The sequence below is a fragment of the Hyla sarda genome, chromosome 5 (genome assembly GCF_029499605.1).
Source record: "Hyla sarda isolate aHylSar1 chromosome 5, aHylSar1.hap1, whole genome shotgun sequence".
In the NCBI taxonomy this organism is placed as follows: Eukaryota; Metazoa; Chordata; class Amphibia; order Anura; family Hylidae; genus Hyla; species Hyla sarda.
This window is the reverse complement of record NC_079193.1, coordinates 112069111-112089736: the sequence shown is the minus strand read 5'-3', so window position 1 is coordinate 112089736 and position 20626 is coordinate 112069111. Positions and strand designations below refer to the sequence as shown.

Below are 20626 nucleotides of genomic sequence, written 5' to 3'. Positions count from 1 at the left end.
GGTCCCGAGACCCCCCCCCCCATGTCTGCGATCGCGGCAAATCAAGCGTCAATTCAGACCGACGATTTGCCGCTATTCCAGGTCAATCGGGTCTCAGGTGACTCGGTAAAAAAAAAAAAAAAGTAAAAAAAAAAAAAGAGTGAATGGGGCTGTCCGAGACAGCCCCATTCACCCTTACCCAGCAGGAGTGAGGGGGCACCGGTGCTGCCTCACGATCACGTGATTGATCGGTCTGAACGACCGACCGACCAATCACGGACCTGCCTGGGATGGCGAATGGAGCGGAGATCGGCGCCAGCGGGGGTCTACCTTCCTTCCCCTGGTCGGGCAGGGGTCCCCTCGTGTGCAGTGGCGGAGACAGGAGCAGCAGGATCGTAACCGGCTGCAGGATACAGCACGGCGGTCCCGGCGGCAGAATATAACAGGAGGCGAGGCCTGTTCACCTCCTACTATTGCTTAGCAACAACTCGCAGCATGCATAGCCAAAGGGCATGCTGGGAGTTGTAGTTTTGCAACAGCTGGAGGCACACTGCTACAACTCCCAGCATGCCCCATGGTAGTCTGTGCATGCTTGGGGTTGTAGTTATGAAACAGCTGGAGGCACATTTTTTTTTCTATGAAGACTACCAAAGGGCATGCTGGGAGTTGCAGCAGTGTTCCTCCAGCTGCTGCAAAACTACAACTCTCAGCATGCCCATCAACTGTCAATGCATGCCGATTGTACATTACACAAAATAAAAAAGTAAAAAACACTACATATACACATACCGCTACACAGCACCCCCCCCCATAAAAAAAAAATAAAAAACATCTTGTACGGCACTGTTTCCGAAACAAAGCCTCCAGCTGTTGAAAAACAACAACTCCCAGTATTGCCGGACAGCTACTGACTGTCCAGGCATGCTGGGAGTTTTGCAACAGCTGGAGACACCCTGTTTGGGAAACACTGCCATGGGGTATTTTTGTGGCAGATTCAAACCCCCAATTTAGGCCTCAAATGCGAATGGCGCGCTATCGCTTTGGAGCCCTGACGTATTTCAAGGAAACAGTTTAGGACCACATATGGGGTATCTCCGTACTCGGGAGAAATTGCATTACAAATTCTGGGAGGCTTTTTCTCCTTTTCCCCCTTATGAAAAGGTAAAGTTGGTGGCTACACCAGCCTGTTAGTGTAAAAATGTTTTTGTTTTTTTTTACACGAACATGCTGGTGTTGCCCCATACTTTTCATTTTCACAAGCGGTAAAAGGAAAAACAGACCCCCAAAATTTGTAACGCAATTTCCCCTGAATACGGAAATCCCCCATATGTGGGTGTAAAATGTTCCGCGGACACACAACGTGGCTCAGGATTGGGAGCGCACTATGTACATTTGAGGTCTAAATTGGTGATTTTCACATGGGTGGCAGATTTTACAGCGGTTCTGACAAACGCAAAACAATAAATTCCCACGTGTGACCCCATTTTGGAAACTACACCCCTCACGGAACGTAACAAGGGGTATAGTGAGCCTTAACACCCTACAGGTGTTCAACAAATTTTCGTTAAAGTTGGATGTGAAAATGAAAAAAAATAAAAAATGTCCACTAAAATGCTGGTGTTACCCTACATTTTTCATTTTCACAAGGGAGAATAGGAAAGAAAAGCCTCCCAAAATTTGAGAACATACCCCATATGGGGATGTAAAGTGCTCTGCTGGCGCACTACAATGCTCAGAAGAGAAGGAGCGCCACTGGGATTTTGGAGAGAGAATGTGTCCGAAATTGAAGGCCATGTGTGTTTACAAAGCCCCCATAGTGCCAGAACAGTGGACACCCCCCCCCACGTGACCCCATTTTGGAAACTACACCCCTCCCGTAATGTAATTAGGGGTACAATGAGTATTTACGCCCAACAGGTGTCTGACAGATTTTTGGAACAGTGGTCCGTGAAAATGAGAAATTACATTTTTCAATTGCACAGCCCACTGTTCCAAAGATCTGTCAAACGCCAGTGGGGTGTAAATACTCACTGCACCCCTTATTAAATTCTGTGAGGGGTGTAGTTTCCAAAATGGGGTTACATGTGGGGGGGTCAACTGTTCTGGCACCACGGGGGGCTTTGTAAACGCACATGGCCCCCGACTTCTATTCCAACCAAATTCTCTCACCAAACGCTCAATTGCGCTCCTTCTCTTCTGAGTATTTAGTTCGCCCGCACAGCAATTTACATCCACATAAGGGGTATTTCCATACTCAGAAGAAATGGGGTTACACATTTTGGGAGGCTTTTTCTCCTATTACCCCTTGTGAAAATGAAAAATTTGGGGTAACCAGCATTTTTGTGAAAAAAAATCTAATTTTTCATTTTCACGTCCAACTTTAGCGGAAATTTGTCAAACACCTGTGGGGTGTTAAGGCTCATTGTACCCCTTGTTAGGTTCCTTGAGGGGTGTAGTTTCCAAAATAGTATGCCATGTGGGTTTTTTGCTGTTCTGGCACCATAGGGGCCTCCTAAATACGACATGCCCCCCAAAAAAATTTCAGTAAAATTTGCTTTCAAAAAGCCAAATGTGACTCCTCCTATTCTGAGCATTGTAGTGCACCAGCAGTGCACTTGATGTCCACACATGGGGTATTTCCATACTCAGAAGAGATTGGGTTACAAATTTTGGGTGCCATTTTCTCCTATAACCCCTTGCAAAAATGTAAAATTTGGGAGAAAACCAGCATTTTAGTGAAAAAAAAAAAAAGTCATTTACACATCCGACTTTAACGAAAAGTCGTCAAACACCTGTGGGGTGTTAAAGCTCACTGGACCCCTTGTTACGTTCCTTGAGGGGTGTAGTTTCCCAAATAGTATGCCATTTTTTTTTGCTGTTCTGGCACCATAGGGATTTCCTAAATGTGACATGCCCCCCAAAAACCATTTCAGAAAAACTCACACTCCAAAATCCCATTGTCGCTCCTTCCCTTCTGAGCCTTGTAGTGCACCCACAGAGTACATCCCCATATGAGGTATTTCCTTACTCAAGAGAAATTGGGTTACACATTTTGGGGGTAATTTTCTCCTTTACCCCTTGTAAAATTTCAAAAATTGAGTCTACAAGAACATGCGAGTGTAAAAAAAATAAATGAAGATTTAGAATTTTCTCCTTCATTTTGCTGCTATTCCTATGAAACACCTATAGGGTTAACACACTTTCTGATTGTAATTTTAAATACTTTGGGGGTGTAGTTTTTATAATGGGGTAATTTATGGGGTATTTCTAATATGAAGACCCCTCAAATTCACTTCATATATTTTTTTAGGGAGGAAATTTTTATGAAAACCACAATTCTGCACATTTTTGAGGGGTTCGTTTTCACACTGTACAATTTACGGTAAAAAACAACGTATTCTTTATTCTGTAGGTCAATACTATTAAAATGATACCCATGGCTAGCTACTTTTATATTTTTGTACTGCTTAAAAAAAAAAAAAAAATCTCCAACTTTTTGTACAAAATCAGTAATCTAAAAATCCCCCTATTTTGACCACCTATAACTTTTTCATTTTTCCGTATATAGGGCGGTATGAGGGCTCATTTTTGGCGCCGTCATCTGTACTTTTTATTGATAGCACATTTGCATATATAAAACTTTTATATCATTTTGTATTAATTTTTTGGGAATAATATGTGACAAAAAAAAAAAAAACAGCATTTTTGGACTTTAACGACCAAGGACGTATATTTAAGTCCTTGGCTGGCTCCTGCGATATAACGCGGGGTCACGCGGTGACCCCGCGTCATATCGGGTCGGTCTTGGCATGTATCTGATGCCGGGACCCGGGGCTAATAGCACGCGGCAGTGATCGCGGTGCCGCACGCTATTAACCCTTTAGATGCTGATCGGGACCACCGCAGTGAAAAAGCAGTGTCCCGATCAGCTGGGAGACGAGCGGAGGTCCACTTACCTGCCTCCGGCGTGTCCCCTCGGCGATTGATTGCTGTAAGCCTGAGATTCAGGCTTGAGCAATCGACCGCCAATAACACTGATCATTGCAAAGCTATGGCTTTGCAGTGAACAGTGCTGGCAATCAGTGTGTGCAGTGTTATAGGTCCCTATGGGAGCTATAACACTGCAAAAATAAAAAGTGTAAAACATTTTTTTTTTTTTAAATAAATGTGATTTAACCCTTTCCTTAATAAAAGTTCAAATCACCCCCCTTTTCCCATAAAAAACCCACCATGTAAATAAAAATATAAACATATGTGGTATCGTCGCGTGAGTAAATGTTCAAACTATAAAAATATATCATTAATTAAACAGCACGGTCAATGGCGTAGGCGCAAAAAAATTCCAATGTCCAAAATAATGTATTTTTGGACGCTTTTTATATAATGAAAAAATGAATAAAAAAGCGCTCAAAAAGTCCGATCAATACAAAAATGGTACCTCTAAAAACTTCCGATCACGGCGCAAAAATTAGCCCTCATACCTCATGCGGAAAAATAAAAAAGTTATAGGGGTCAGAAGATGACAATTTTAAACGTATACATTTTTTTGCATGTAGTTAACATGCAGAAAACAAAATCAAACCTATATAAGTAGGGTATCATTTTAATCGTATGTACTTACAGAATAAAGAAAAGGTGTCATTTTTACCGAAAAATGTACTGCGTAGAAACGGAAGCCCGCAAAAGTTACAAAATTGAGTTTTTTTCTTCAATTTCGCCGCACAATGATTTTTTTTTCTGTTTCGCCATAGATTTTTGGGTAAAATGACTGATGTCACTGCAAAGTAGAATTGGTGGCGCAAAAAATAAGCAATCATGGATTTTTAGGTGCTAAATTGAAAGGGTTATGATTTTTAAAAGGTGAGGAGGAAAAAACTAAAGTGCAAAAACAGAAAAACCCATGGTCCTTAAGGGGTTAAATGGCAAAAGGTATTCTGAACAACCAACCAAGATAAATATGAAAGGAAGTGTTAGGCCCTTTTCACACTATAAAATTCATCAGTTAAAAGAAACGTCATAAATGTCCATTAGAAAAGCTTTAAAAACGGATGTTAAACGTCCGTTATAAAATCCCATTATGTCTATGGGATTTTTTTGATTATCCGAGGGACTACTACTACTCCCATCATGGAACTGACTTGTTTCAATGATGGGGGTAGTAGTTCCCCGGCTGCGGGAGTCTGCCGGTGGCTGGGGAGGCAACATTAGTGGTTGTTCCATGATGGGGGTTGTAGTACAGGGACTAAGTGATTGATCGCACCGGGCATCACTTCTGAGACCCGATAGCATTAGAAGTTATTAAACAGGGTAGCGGGCAGCATGCTCCACTCCCCTGCGATGTACCATGTATTTACTTTTATTTTTAAACTCCCTGCCGGGAGCCCTGAATACTGAGGAGCCATCCAGGGCTCCCAGCAGGGTTTTCAAATAAAATGGGAAAAGATGGGAAAATATATACAGAATCACTAGGGGGTTAATATATCTGGGCCCCACAGCGCTTCTATATATCTTGCCCCCTGCAGCGCATTTAGACATGGTAGCGCTATGAATGAAAAGTATTCTACAGCAGCACATCTGGCCGGTGTGATGTACTGCTGAAAGAATATTTGTCATTCATAGCGCTGTAGCGGCATCTGCATATAGACGCTCTGCAGGGGTCAGACATATAGCCAAATGTCTGGTGCCCACAGCGCTTATATAATCATATGCCATCGCAGCGCTATGAAAACTATTCTTTCAGCAGAGCATCGTGCCGGCCAGATGCACTGCTGTAGAATACTTGTCATTCATAGCGCTGCCAGGGGTTACGATAGTTATTCTATATATCCTTCCTCACCGCAGCGCTTCTATTTAAAAACCTTGCCGGGAGCCCTGAATGGCTCCTCAGTACCAGCCATTCAGGGCTCCCGGAGGAGAATTTAACTATGAAATTAAATACATCGTACATCGCAGGGGAGCGTAGCATGCCGCCCGCTCCCCTGTTAAATAACTTCTAATCGCATTGGGTCTCAGAAGTGAGACCCGGTGAGATCAATCCCTCAGCCCCTTTACTACAACTCCCATCATGGAAAAGAGTATGTTCCATGATGGGGGTTGTAGTACAAACACTAATGTAGCCTCCCCAGCCACCAGCAGACTCATACAGCCGGGGAACTACTACTCCCATCATGGAAACAAGTCTGTTCCATGATGGGAGTAGTAGTAGTCCCGGCTGTGGGAGTCTGTAGGCAGAGGTGTTAAAACGGCCATACATGGGGGATGTTATAACGGGTCTTAACGGATAAATATGCCCGTTGTTTTGATGGACATTATTCAGCCATTACCACCCGTTATTTAATCCATTATTATATATCCGTTTTTATACAGAAAGCAGATATTTAATAACGGATGAATGCTCAGTGTGAAAGGAGCCTTAGCTTAAAAAAAAAAAACAGAACAAAAAAAAACAAAAACACCTTGTTTACTTACCCCTTTGTTAGCAGCTATGCAGCACTCTGCTAATCTCAGCCAGAGTCGGGGGTTGGAGTGGTACACTTGAACGGCTTCTATCAAACATTCAAAAGCTGCCAACGGTCTCCCAATGTGCAGAAGCTGAATGCCACAGTTGTACAGCAGCTCATAACGCTTGTTCGTCAACAGCGTACACATCGGTCTGCCCGAAAATTTCTTCCCTGTAAAACAAAACAAGAGAAATAGCTACATATATGACAAACTTATGTAGACAGGTCACGATTTTCTTGCCACTAGATAGGACAGCAGAAGCTTAAAAGACATAAGAAAAGTATTCATATGCAGGGTCCACAACTTCTCCCTAGCAGGCTTTGGCCCCAACCCTTGGAGACACGCTCTTGCTGTACAGAAGTGACGGGACGCTGATCCAGGAGATTGCGGGGGGGGGGGTTCCCCAGAGTTCAGACCTCATGCAATCAGTAACTCATGCAAAAAGGATAAACCCCTTTAAGATTTAGATTTAAAGGAGATGTCCGGTGCAGACTTTTTCTATTCCGTCCTGCCTGGACTGCAAAAAAAGACAAAACAAACTTTCACTTACCTCCATATGTTGCCCCGGAGCTCCACAACAGCTGATCTGTTGGCCGTTTACTTACTACTTCCTTTAGCCCGATACGTCACACGGCGCTTCAGCCTATCACTGGCCATGGCGGGACATCGCTGCGGCCGGCGATAGGCTGAAGCGCCGTGTGATGTACCGGGCTAAAGGAAGTAAACAGCCCGGCCGACCGATCAGCTGTTGTGGAGCACCGGGGCAACATATGGAGGTAAGTGAAAGTTTGTTATGCCTTTTTTGCAGCCCGGGTAGGACAGAATAAAAAAAAAGTCTAGGCCGTACTACTCCATTAAAAGTTATCTGTGTCCTGTATGTAATTTTCATTGACTAGTTATTTACAGCAATTAACTGCATAAAAAAATTATAATAATTTATACATATAATTATATATATTTATATTATGCAAAGTTTCTCATCACACCACCATATAAGGTAGCGTGCCCTCTGATTTATGCCAAGTCAGAATTCTGCCCAGAAGGGAAGAGGACCCATCTGCAGACAGCTGTTAGGGATGCTTGCTCCTCGTCAGTACAGAGCAGGGTGTTCTGGCTTGGCTGAGGACGAGAGACCTGTAGCGACTAGCTAAAAGGGACAAGTATTTTCTGAGGGAGAGGCACCACTTAAGCCAGAACACAGTGCTCTGTACTGACGAGGGGCAAGCACCCCTAACAGCTGTCTGCAGATGGGTCCACTTCCCTTCTGTGGAGAACTCTGACTTGGCATAAATCAGAGGGCACGCTACCTTATATGGTGGTGTGATGAGAAACTTTGCATACTTCTTACCCAGAAAGCCCGCGGAGTGCTAATGGCCTTTTTGAATCTCCGTTTTACACCAGAAGCGGTGCCTCTCCCTGAGGAAAATACTTATCCCTTTTAGAGTTATATATATATAATATATAATATATAATATATATATATAATATATAATATATATATATATATATATATATATATATATATATATATATATATATATATATATATATATATATATATATATATATATATATATATATATACTATATACACACACAATTCCTATCGCCCTACTCCGGGACATTGAGTTCCAGACAGGTTAACTTTTCAGTTCCTTAGCCCTTCTTCGGGCAAGCAGGGCCAGACCTGAAAGCTCCTGACAAGCACGGCGGCGCTCAGAAGGGTGTTTTCAGTAGCTGGGGGCCGCCGTTAATAGCCAGCATGCGGCAATCGCTGCGGCTGGCTATTAACCCTTTACATCACTGCTGTAAAAGTTAACAGCAGCGTCTAAAAGGGAGATGTGAATGCTTCCTGGTGGGCTAGATTGCCACCCCATCCCCGCAGCACGATTGGAGAGGGGGGGGGGGGGGGGTGAGCCACTATAGAGGTAGCCAGAGGGCTTACCTCTGCTTCCTTGGTGTCTGTTTTTCTGTCATTGATAGAGCCTAGCCCAGTCAAGCTCTATCAATGGATTGCAGAGCACACAGATCAATGGAGTTCAGCAGAACTCTATTGATCTGTATGGGGAATCTTATGATTATTCCTAAAAGTCCCCTAATGGACTAAGAGTGTAAAAAAAATGTTTTCATAAAAGTTTAAAAGACACACATTAACCCCTTCCATATTTAAAGTTCAAATCACCCCCTTTTCCTATATAAAAATATGTAAACATAATAAAAATAAAACATATTTGGTATCACTGTGTGCGTAATTGCCCCAACTATTAAAACAACATTATGCATCCCGTACAGTAAATGTAAAAAAAAAAATAAAGAATACCAAGCCACAGAATTGCAATTTTTATAATATCCCATTAAAAAAAAATTAATAGCGTTTAAAAAGTCAGATCAATACCAAAATGGTACCGATACAAAAAAACGGATTATGGCACAAAAATTTGCCCTCATACAGCCTCGTATGTAAAAAAAAAAATAGTTGAAAGCTATAGGGGTCAAAAAATGGCAATAACTATTTTTAAAAAGTTAAGAATTTTTTTTTTTTTAATTAGTAATACATGACAGAAACTACACAAATCTTGTATTGCTGTAATCAGGTGACCTAAAGTATCAAAATAACATGTTAGCTTGACCACAAGGTAAATGGCATAGAAAAGAAAACCAACAAATGTGCAAAATGATCTTTTACTCTTTCAATTTCACTTCATTTTTTATGTTTTTGTTTCGGAACAAATGTTATGGGGATTTTTTTTTTTATTATAGTACCGTATATACTCGAGTATAAGCCGAACCGAGTATAAGCCGAGACCCCTAATTTCAACCCAAAATCCCAGGGAAAGTTATTGACTCGAGTATAAGCCTAGGGTGGGAAATACATCATCCCCCCCTGTCATCATCCAGACCCGTCATTAACATCCTCATCATCATCACCGCCTGTCATCATCCAGACCCTCATCATCATCACCTGTCATCATCCCCTTGTCATCATCCCACACATCCCCCCTTCATCATCCCCTTGTCATCATCCCCTTGTCATCATCCCCTTATCATCCCACACCCCCCCTTCATCATCCTCTTGTCATCATCCCACACCCCCCCTTCATCATCCTCTTGTCATCATCCGCCCTCAGTGGTCTTCAACCTGCGGACCTCCAGAGGTTTCAAAACTACCACTCCCAGCAAGCCCGGGCAGCCATCGGCTGTCCGGGCTTGCTGGGAGTTGTAGTTTTGAAACCTCCGGAGGTCCACAGGTTGAAGACCACTGCGGCCTTCGACATCATCCAGCCCCCTCTCACCCCCCTTTAGTTCTGTACAGTACTCACCTCTGCTCGGCGCTGGTCCGGTGCTGCAGGACTGTCCGGAGAGGAGGTGGTACAGTGGGATAGTGGTTCCGGGCTGCTATCTTCACCGGGGGCGCCTCTTCTCCGCGCTTCAGGCCCAGAATAGAGGCGTTGCCTTGACAACGTTGGCAATGAACGTACCTCTGCGTCGTTGTCAAGGCAACGTGACTATTCTGGGGCCGGGCCCGAAGCGCTTAGAAGAGGCCTCCCCGGTGAAGATAGCAGCCCGGAACCACTATCCCACTGGACCACCTCCTCTCCGGACAGTCCTCCAGCACTGGACCAGCGCCGAGTGGAGGTGAGTACTGTACAGAACTAAAGGGGGTGAGAGGGGGCTGGATGATGTCGAAGGCCGCAGTGGTCTTCAACCTGCGGACCTCCGGAGGTTTCAAAACCAACTCCCAGCAACCCCGGACAGCCGATGGCTGCCCGGGCTTGCTGGGAGTTGTAGTTTTGAAACCTCTGGAGGTCCGCAGGTTGAAGACCACTGCGGGTGGAGAGTATAAGCCGAGGGGGGTTATAAACTCGGCTTATACTCGAGTATATACGGTAGTTCGTTACGGCTATTATAGGGCAAGGATGAAAAAACGAGAGGGTAAAAGCGAAAATTGGCCAGGACAAGTGGATCGTCATGAGGTACAAGTAGATTTTACTTTGTTTTAGTCCTGTGGACAAGCAGTTTTTCTTTAAAAATTTCCACACCCCTCTAAACATACATATACACACACCCTTTTTCCTCACTATACCAGGTAAATATAGTAAAGCCTAATGAGAACACAGATATATACCTGCAAAAATGTTACACGTAGACAACATGAAAGATTACCTTGATCTGTGGTTGATGTTAACTGTGCACAAGCATTATCATTTTCCTGGATGGCTTTTTTGAAGTAGAAAAGTCCTAAATTGTGCTTTCCCATAGCAAAATGAATGCACCCAAGGTTGTTCCAAAACATGCAGCGAACACATTCCCCTAAAAACAGAAATACTCAAAATGAGTATTGCAACGGCACATACTAATACAGTGTGATGGAAATCAGTATACAGTAATAACTTCATCCCAACCTGGTTTACTACAATATATGGAGACATTTCTGCATAATGAACGCAGCACTTATGAATGGTTGCCTCCAACAGAAGGTACATAAATATTGTAAAAAATTAATTGTTTTTCTGGAAATTACATGAGAGAAACCCTATGAATCTAAAAATGTAATAAAAACAGCAAAAATTCAAAATGATTGACAGGTGGCCAAAGAAAGCAAAACTAATCCTAAATATTTTTTGATATATATAAATACAAAAAAAAAAGGACAGAGCATGTAGGACCCCTTAATAATGATAATGGGGAGGTTGTCACGGGCGATCAAGAGAAGGCGGAGCTACTGAATGGGTTCTTTAGTTCTGTATACACTGTGGAAAAAGGAGCCGACATTGGCCAGGTCAGTGCTGGTAACACATCATGTAATGTACTGAACTGGCTTAATGTAGAGATGGTATAAGGTAAGTTAAGTAAACTAAATGTGAGCAAATCTCCAGGGCCGGATGGACTACACCCAAGTGTTCTTAGAGAGGCAAGTTCAGTAATATCTGTACCCTTGTTCATGATATTTAGAAATTCTCTGGTGTCTGGTATTGTGCCAAGGGACTGGCGCAAGGCTAATGTGGTACCAATCTTCAAGAAGGGCTCTAGGTCTTCGCCAGGCAATTATAGACCGGTAAGTCTAACGTGCATTGTGGGTAAATTGTTTGAAGGACTTATAAGGGATTACATACAGGAATACATAGGGGATAATAGTATTATAAGTGATAGCCAGCATGGGTTTACTAAGGATAGAAGTTGTCAAACCAATCTAATTTGCTTTTATGAAGAGGTGAGTAGAAGCCTTGACAGAGGAATGGCTGTGTATATAGTGTTTCTGGATTTTGCCAAAACGTTTGATACTGTCCCTCATAGACGTCTGACAGGTAAGTTAAGGTCTTTGGGCTTGGAAACTTTAGTTTGTAACTGGATTGAACACTGGCTCATGGATCGTACCCAGAGAGTGGTGGTCAATGATTCGTACTCTGATTGGTCCCCGGTAATTAGCGGTGTACCCCAAGGTTCAGTACTGGGACCGCTGTTTAATTTATTTATCAATGATATAGAGGATGGTATTAACAGCTCTGTTTCTATCTTTGCAGATGACACCAAACTTTGTAGCACGGTACAGTCTATACAGGATGTGTATAGGTTACAAGATGACTTGGATAGACTAAGTGTCTGGGCATCCACTTGGCAAATGAGGTTCAATGTGGATAAATGTAAAGTTATGCATCTGGGTACTAATAACATGCATGCATCGTATGTCTTAGGTGGGATTAAACTGGCAGAGTCATAGTTACATAGTTACATAGTTAGTACGGTCGAAAAAAGACATATGTCCATCAAGTTCAACCAGGGAATTAAAGGGTAGGGGTGTGCGCGATATTGGGGCAGAGTCACTGGTAGAGAAGGATCTGGGTGTACTTGTAGATCACAGACTACAGAATAGCATTCAATGTCAGGCTGCTGCGTCCAAAGCCGGCAGGATATTGTCATGTATAAAAAGAGGCATGGATTCAAGGGACAGGGACATAATACTCCCCCTTTATAAAGCATTGGTACGGCCTCACCTGTTCATAAAAGGGACACTGCGGAGTTGGAAAGGGTGCAGACACCCGACTAAACTAATATGGGGCATGGAACATCTTAGCTATGAGGAGCGATTAAAGGAGTTAAAATTGTTTAGTCTTGAGAAGAGACGTTTAAGGGGGGGATATGATAAACATAAGTATATAAATGGCCCATACAAAAAATATGGAGAAAAACTGTTCCAGGTTAAACCCCCCCAAAGACCGAGGGGGCACTTCCTCCGTCTGGAGAAGAAAAGGTTTAGTCTAAAGGGGCGACACGCCTTCTTTACCGTGAGGACTGAATTTATGGAACGGTCTACCTCAGGAACTGGTCACAGCAGGAATTAACAGTTTTAAAACAGGGTTAGATACATTCCTGGAACAAAATAACATTAATGCTTATGCAGAATTATAAAACTACATCCCTTTCCCTTATCCCCTTACACCCTTCACTTCAATTCCCTGGTTGGACTTGATGGACGTATGTCTTTTTTCAACCATACTATGTAACTATGTCTTGCAACTGATAGTAGGCAATGGGTTGCCATGGATTGTCAAATTAATGGGGTACTCCAGGGAAAATTATATAGATAGAAATTTTTTTTTAAAAACTTCAAAGCCACTACACTACGATATGCATGGCTCCTGTGCCCCGTTGTCTTTTATGGAAATATTATATTCTTTGCCATTTTTCTTTCCCCTTGCTTACATCTCCCAACAATCGTTGCAGCTCTGCTCTGCAAGCCTCCACCCTCCTGCACTGAGCAACAGAGAGATTCAGTTTCTGACTGGCTGAGGCTGCACACACCTCCCAGTTCTCAGCTCTAAAAAGAATATGACTTATCATAGGAGGGATGAGAGGGAAAGGATGGGCTATGGGGTTATTTCACTGGTGTACCCCTTTAAGCTACAGCAGAACTCTAAGGCACATAATAAAGCGAAAATTGGTGGCAACTTGACTGAGTAAGAGCAAAAATCATTTCCCTAAAGAGGTCTTAGCACAGAATGCGCATGGTAGAAATCCAAGGAGGCTTGGATTGTACTACCCCATGCATAGTTTCAACACAACAGTTTGTCTAAAGTGGAGCTGTGCAGGGAAAATACTATTTCTGATGAAACAATAGAGAAAACAGTCAGGATTTTAGGTGTGGAATCCACACATCTTTGAGTGTGAATATGGCCTAAGGGTGTGACTTTTCAAGTAAAACATTAGTTGGCACTATTTATGGTTACTGTTGGGCTAAAAATTGGCTTATGAAATTATCCAGCAATTAACTTGGGCTAATTACACACCAACATTTTATTGCCATACAAATAAGGTTTAGGATTAGTACCGCATACTCCTAGAACAAGACGCGTATACAAATGATTTCTATTGATATTTACTTTCATTTTTTTATTAAGCCTGGCTATGTAATAAGAAATTTGTAAGTATATGATTCCCATATTTTTTGAGCCTGATACTAAAATTCTTTCAGACGTTTTATTCACAGCACAGAAGCAGCACACAGCTGCAGGGACCTCCGGAAGCACTGGAATTTGCAGAGTTATTCTTCTGTGAGCAAAGAATGGAAATCAATGTGGAAATGTTGCTTTTAACAAAGTAAATAGCTAAAAGGTATTTGTTGAGGAATTACTCTAGCATTACTCTAGAAGATAAGTTGATATTGATCCTCACAGAAAGGTAATAGAAACAACGAAAGAAACAAAATGATCAAACACTGCTGTCTTCTTCCTAACTATGCTGTTACACAGAATCAGTAATCACAATGAGGGACATTTATCAATGTTTGCTTATGTATTCCTTTTTTTAGTAATTTTTCCCTTACCTTTTTTTTGCTTATGTGTGACGTATTTATCAACTGCTTTCAGCCTGTTGATAATTTTCTTTCACGTAAGCAATTTTTCCTTTTTTACTTTGGTAGTAGCTTTTTCTGCTCCATGTTTGAGCTGGAGTAAATTTAGTAAATTTTTAACGCTGTTGCGACTTTTTTTGCGCAGTTGCGACTGTCGCAGTTAATAAATACCTGACTAGCCGTAGTCCATTTTAAAAATTATTACTACATAGTAAATTTTAGGAAAACTTGCTTTTCTCGCTTTCCAGTCAAAATGTCGCATGAAAAAGCGTGTAGTCGCAGTTGCGACAATTTTGCGACAATTATAGTAAAGAAAACCTGACTAAACCCGTTGATAAATGTCCATAAATATGGTCAGGGAAGCAAATAGTACATACACCTACATACCTATATCTCTTAATAAAGATTATTTATTTCTTGAAAATTGCTCTTACACACATAAAAAAAAAAAGTTTGCTTTTGTGTCAAAGACTGGGGGCCTTTTGGGTACCAATTGCGGGTCTATGGTGATAACTTGACCCTACAAGGCAAGAAATGCACATGAATTAATTGCCCTTGAAAGGGATCCAGCCTAGGATCATGAAAATAGCTCTTGGGCTAAGTTTCCACTTGGTTTTTTTCTGGCAGTTTTTGGAGATCTGCCACTGCAGTTTTTGTGCCAAAGCCAGAAATGTATTCAAAAGGAATAGGACATATAATAGAAGGACTTTCACTTTTCCCTTATGGATCCACTTCTGACTGCAGTGGCAGTTTTCCAAAAACTGCCAGAAAAAAAAAAAAAACAATTGGAAACTTAGCCTTAGGGTGTAGAAAAGCCTATATGGCATTTTAAGTTAATAAAAGATTGACTTAATTTGAAAGTAAACTAACAGATCTGGATACCTCCTAAATTGGTTCTAGAGATCAGCTCCAAATGTTATAAATCACTTTGCAAAAATTTTGGAGACATTTGGGGGGGGTTGTCAAACGGATACAACTTTTGTATAAAAACCCAAATGCAAGTATTGTTATCAACGGTAGGTTGTATGTCCCCTTTTCCTTTATCTAGGGGCACCTGGCAGGGTTCTCCTCTTTCCCAGTAATTGTTTGTGTTATAAACAGAAGCACTGGCAAAAGAAATTAGAAGGTCTAGGGGAGATACAGGTGTTTAGGCTGAATGGAACTAGTGATAAAATTTAACTATATGTGGATGACCACTGGAGGTGCAAGAAAAGGAGATTTTTATGCTTACCGTAAAATCTCTCTCTCGGAGGATCCATTGGGGGTCACAGACCGTGGTATATGCTGCTGTCACTAGGAGGCCTGACACTATGGTAATAAGAAAGTGGGCCCCTCCCAGCAGGGTATACCCGCCTACAGGCACCTGAGCTAACCAGTTTTAGTCCCAGAGCAGTAGGAGAGAACCGAAAGGACAGAAGACAAAAAATAAATAAATAAAAAAAAATAAAAAAAAACTGTCCAAGGAAACCGCAGAATAAAAATTAACTGAAAACACCCTCGGACAGGTAACCAAAAAACCAGGAATCACCAGAAGAAAAGGGTGGGTGCTGTGTCCCCCAATGGATCCCCTGAGAAAGATTTTACGGTAAGCATAAAAATCTCCTTTGGGGGACACAGACCGTTGGACATACCAAAGCAGTCCCTAGGGTGGGCAAAGAGACCCAGCCAGGTGGAAGGCTGGACCACTGCCGCCTGCAACACCTTGCGACCCAGACTAGCATCAGCAGATGCAAAGGTATGAACCTGGTAGAATTTTGTAAAAGTACGCAAAGAAGACCAGGTGGCCGCCTTACAAACTTGCGAGGCCGAAGCCTTGTTACAGAGAGCCCAGGAGGCCCAGACAGAGCGAGTGGAATGAGCCATGACCCTGAAGGGTGAGGTCTTTCCCTTGCAGCGGTAAGCTTCCGAAACTGCAAACGGGATCCACCAAGAAATGTTGTCCTTCGAAGCAGGTAGTCCCTTATGATGACCCTCTGTGAGAATAAAGAGGTAGTCACTCTGCCGAAAAGAGGAAGTAACTGAGAGGTAGGTCCGAACAGGCCGAACCACATCCAGCGTGTGGAGCAAGCGTTCTCTAGGATGAGGAGCCAGACAAAAAGAAGGGAGGACAATGTCCTCATTGCGATGAAAGGCAGAAACAACCTTAGGCAAAAAGGATGGCACCGGACAAAAAACAACTTTGTCCTGGTGGATGATCAGGTAGGGAGAACGGCAGGAGAGAGCCGACAGCTCCTAAACCCTCCTAATGGAAGTGACCGTAATAAGGAAGGTCACTTTCCAGGAAAGGAGACAAAGGGGAAAGGAGAGGTTCAAAAGGGGTGCCCTGTAGGGCACCAAGAACCTAGTTCAGATCCCAAGGAGGAGTGGGTGATCTGTAAGGCGGAGCCACGTAAGCTACCCCCTGGAGGAAGGTTCCGGATATGAGGATCAGATGCCAGAGGACTTGAAAAAGAACGGAAAGAGCCGAAATGTGTCCTTTAAGGGAACTAAGGGCCAAATGTTGTTCCAACCTAGACTGTAAAAAGGAAAGAAGTCGCGGGAGAGAAAACACGACTGGAGAAAAGGAGTGAGACTCACACCAACCAAAATAAGACCACCAAGTACGGTGGTAAATCTTCGCATTACAGGTCTTACTTGCCCTGATCATAGTGCGAACAACTTGGGCAGAGAATCCTCTGGCTCTTAAAACCGCGGTCTCAACCGCCGCACCGTCAAATGCAGCGACTGTAAATTGGGGTGGCAAAGAGAACCCTGAGAAAGAAGGTCCGGACGGAGAGGGAGGCGCAGTGGAAAGTCGTCCACTAGACAAACCACGTCCACGTACCATGCCCGTCTGGGCCAGTCTGGGGCCACGAGAATGGCAGGACGCCTTCTGCTTTAAGTTTCCTCAGTACCCTGGGAAGAAGGGGAAGAGGAGGGAAGAGGAGGGAAGAGATAGGGGAGGCCAAAGTTGGACCAGGTGACCACCAGGGCGTCCGTGGCTAGGGCCAGGGGATCCCGGGACTTCAACACAAAGTAAGGAACTTTCCGGTTGTGGCAAGACACGAACAGGTATACGTCCGGAGTGCCCCAGAGGTTGCAGATCGCGAATATCTCTGGATGAAGGGACCAATCGCCGTGTTCGGCCAAGGATTGACTGAGAATGTCTGCTTCCCAACTGTCTACTCCCGGTATGTGAATCGCCGAGCTGGACGGAACCCTGAGTTCTGCCCAAAGAAGAATCTTTGAGACCTCAGCCATCACCTCAGAGCTGCACGTGCCTCCCTGGCGATATATGCCACCGCCGTGTAGTTGTCCGACACAAACAGGAAGGCCCAGAAGAAGGCACTCCCAATGGCGCAGACAAAGATAGACTGCCCTCAATTCCAAGATGTTGATGTGGAGAAGGGCTTCAGAGGCCCTGGACTGTCCGATCCCATAAAACTCCCCCCCCAACCTCTGAGACTGGCATCAGTCGTCACGACCTGCCAGCGAAGTGGCAGAAAGGACCGCCCCAAACAAAGAGGTGTTTGAAGCCACCAGAGAAGGTACTGGCGAGACTTGGGTGGAATAATGATCCTGCGATCGAGGGACAATGGAGACCTGTCCCACCGGGACAGGAGAGAGACAGTTGAAGAGGACGATAATTGAACTGGGCCCAAACAAAGCGATCCTTTGGAAAGGAAGCAAACTCGATCCGGTTGCCGTTGGAAATGACATCTTGGACCCAGGAGTCCTGCACCTGACACAATCCAGATGTCTCGGAAGAGTAAAAGGCGCCCTCCCACACGAGAAAAATCCACAGGTGGGGGCGTCCCTTTAGGCGGAGGTAGGTTTACAGGTGCCTGCTTTGGCCAGAAATGGTTATCCAACTTCCAGCAGGGACAGGCCTTGAAGGAAGGAGTCCTCTTGTCCTGTGTTTGGAACCTTTATTGGAGGCATACGTACGAAAGGAGGTCTACTTTCGACGGAAGCTAGTGGTGCGAGATTTATTCTGAGGCAATAAGGAACTCTTGCCTCCCGTCGCCTCTGAGATAATCTCATCCAGGCGCCTACCGAACAGTCTAGAACCCGTAAAAGGAAGTTCTGTAAAAAAACTTCTTAGAAGCGGCATCAGCGTCCCATGCCTTGGGCCACATGGAACGACGAAGAGCTACTAGATTACCTGTGGTGAAGGCCATACAAACGGACGGACTGCATCGAAGCAGAGCACAAATAGTCTCCAGCATTAGAGAGCTGGAGGGCCAAATCAGTCAGGTCCTCAGCAGGAGACCCAGATAGAATGCCTTGGCGGAGTTGAGAAGCCCAGATTGTAACGGCCTTCGACACCCAGGCAGAAGCAAAGGCAGAAAGTAAGGAAGATCCTGACGCTTCAAATGCAAATTTTGCCAGATTTTCAATTCGTTTGTCCGACGGGTCTTTGAAGGAAGCAGCGTCTGCCAGGGGCAGAGTAGTTGCCTTTGACAGGCGGAAGACAGGTGGATCCACAGTTGGTGGAGATGTTAATTTTGCAACGAGGTCCTTGGCAAAGGGGAACGGAGTCTGAATCTTCTTAGTGCCCTGGAAACACTTGTCATGATGTTTCCAGGCATTCTCCAGCAATGCGTCTAATTCAGCATGAGAGCTGAAAGCCTTAGGTGCGGGACGAGAGCAATGAAAGGAAACTTCTGGAACTGCGTCCAAAGTTCCTGGGTCCTGTAGGTGAAAGGTGCCCCGCACGGCCGAGACCAAGATGTCCACCTTGCTGGCCTTATCAGTTCAGTCTTCTGAGTCAGAGGCAAAACCTAAAGCCTCATCTTCCAGGTCCCGAGGAGAGAGGGAGCTGGTGGAGGCAGTCTTGGATGAAGGCGAAGCTGACCTGGTATGCAGATCTCGAGACAGAGAGCTGCGACAAGGAGAATGGCCCCAGGAAGGGGGGGCGCTGACGGAGAGCAGGAGCAGAGGGGCGATATCTTCGAGGAGAGCGCCGATGCCTGCTAGTGGACTCTGGGGAGGAGTCGGAGGACTGACCCTTATGACGCTTGCGAGAGCGCCTAAAATGTGGAGAGGGTGAGCAAGTCTCCCTAGAGGGTTGGCGAAAGGAGGACTCCTCCAACGCAGTCATCACAGAGCGGGAGACCCCTGCCAAGTCAGAAAGAGCTTGGGAGAGGGAAGACACCCATTCCAGAGGGGGAGCAGAGCCCACGGGGTCTGGTGGAGGTTCCTGGGTATCTATACCAAGAGGGTTGGGGGGTTGTAGTGGGGCAGGCAGGACAAGTAGGTTCAGCCGAACTTGGGATTTTAGATTTGCAACCCACACAGGTATAATAAGTGACCAAAGCCCCTGGCACCTGACTAGAGGGAGGAACAGTTCTGGGTTCAGACACAATTATGCAGAAAAATAAGTTGGAACAGTCTCACCCATAATCTGTGTCCCCCTGCATAGACGCAACAGCTGTGAGGTGAACTCCCGTCTGCTGCAGAGAGGAGAACCATGAGGGAGAGGAGAAACTGGGCAATGAAAGAGGGGCAGCCCAGAGACAAGTTGCCTCTAATTGGCTTAAACAGGGCCTGCCGTGCGCGCATTGCGCTGCTTGGTGGAAAGAATCAGCCTGTATTCACGAGCATCGGCGCTTAGGTTGCAAATCCCGTTAGCCGAGAGTGGGCAGAGCTAAGCCCCGCAAACAGTCCACACCACAGAAAACACCCCCCAAATGTCAGGATAGCGAGCAGGCAGTATCCAAGGGAATAAAGAAGTGGGCTCCAATTAGGGGGACTCCAGAGGTGCACAATCTGGGATACCTGCAAGGAAAAAGGGGAGAATACTCATCTTGTCTGCAGAAACTTACCTAATGAAGTCTTCAGTCAGCATTTAGTCACCTGCATGCCGGGCTAAGACAGCGAGACGAGCAGGCAGTTAGGGTGACCCGGACCCAAGAGGTACAACCCCAGTCACTTACCGTTGGCGAGAAGGGGTTGACAGTACATGACTCGATGTCTGTGCCCCTTCTTCGCAAATGGGAAAACTGAACACCGAGTCCTGAGAACCACCTAAAAAAGAAAAAAAAGGGAGAGAAATTCTAACTAAGCTTCACTAACTGAACTCCAGACCAGCATCTGCCTCATACAGACACTAAGCTAAAACTGGTTAGCCCAGGTGCCTGTAGGCGGGTATACCCTGCTGGGAGGGGTAGACTTTCTTATTAAAGGGGTATTACAGGCAAAACCTTTTTTTTATATATATCAACTGGCTCCGAAAAGTTAAACAGATTTGTAAATTACTTCTATTAAAAAAATCTTAATCCTTCCAATAGTTATTAAATTCTGAAGTTTTCTGTC

At 44.3% G+C, this 20626-nt stretch overlaps 1 protein-coding gene across 5 annotated transcripts in view; it reads right to left on the bottom strand.

Moving 5' to 3' along the window:
* Positions 1 to 20626, bottom strand: part of CNOT10 (CCR4-NOT transcription complex subunit 10) — a 129463-nt gene that overhangs the window by 85653 nt on the left and 23184 nt on the right. For all 5 annotated transcript variants that reach the window (XM_056520113.1, XM_056520109.1, XM_056520112.1 and 2 more), the window contains exons 10-11: positions 10645 to 10791; positions 6448 to 6650 (exon numbers count right to left, since the gene is read on the bottom strand). In XM_056520113.1, the coding sequence (XP_056376088.1) occupies positions 6448 to 6650; positions 10645 to 10791 (350 nt within the window). The remainder of the gene's footprint in view (positions 1 to 6447; positions 6651 to 10644; positions 10792 to 20626) is intronic.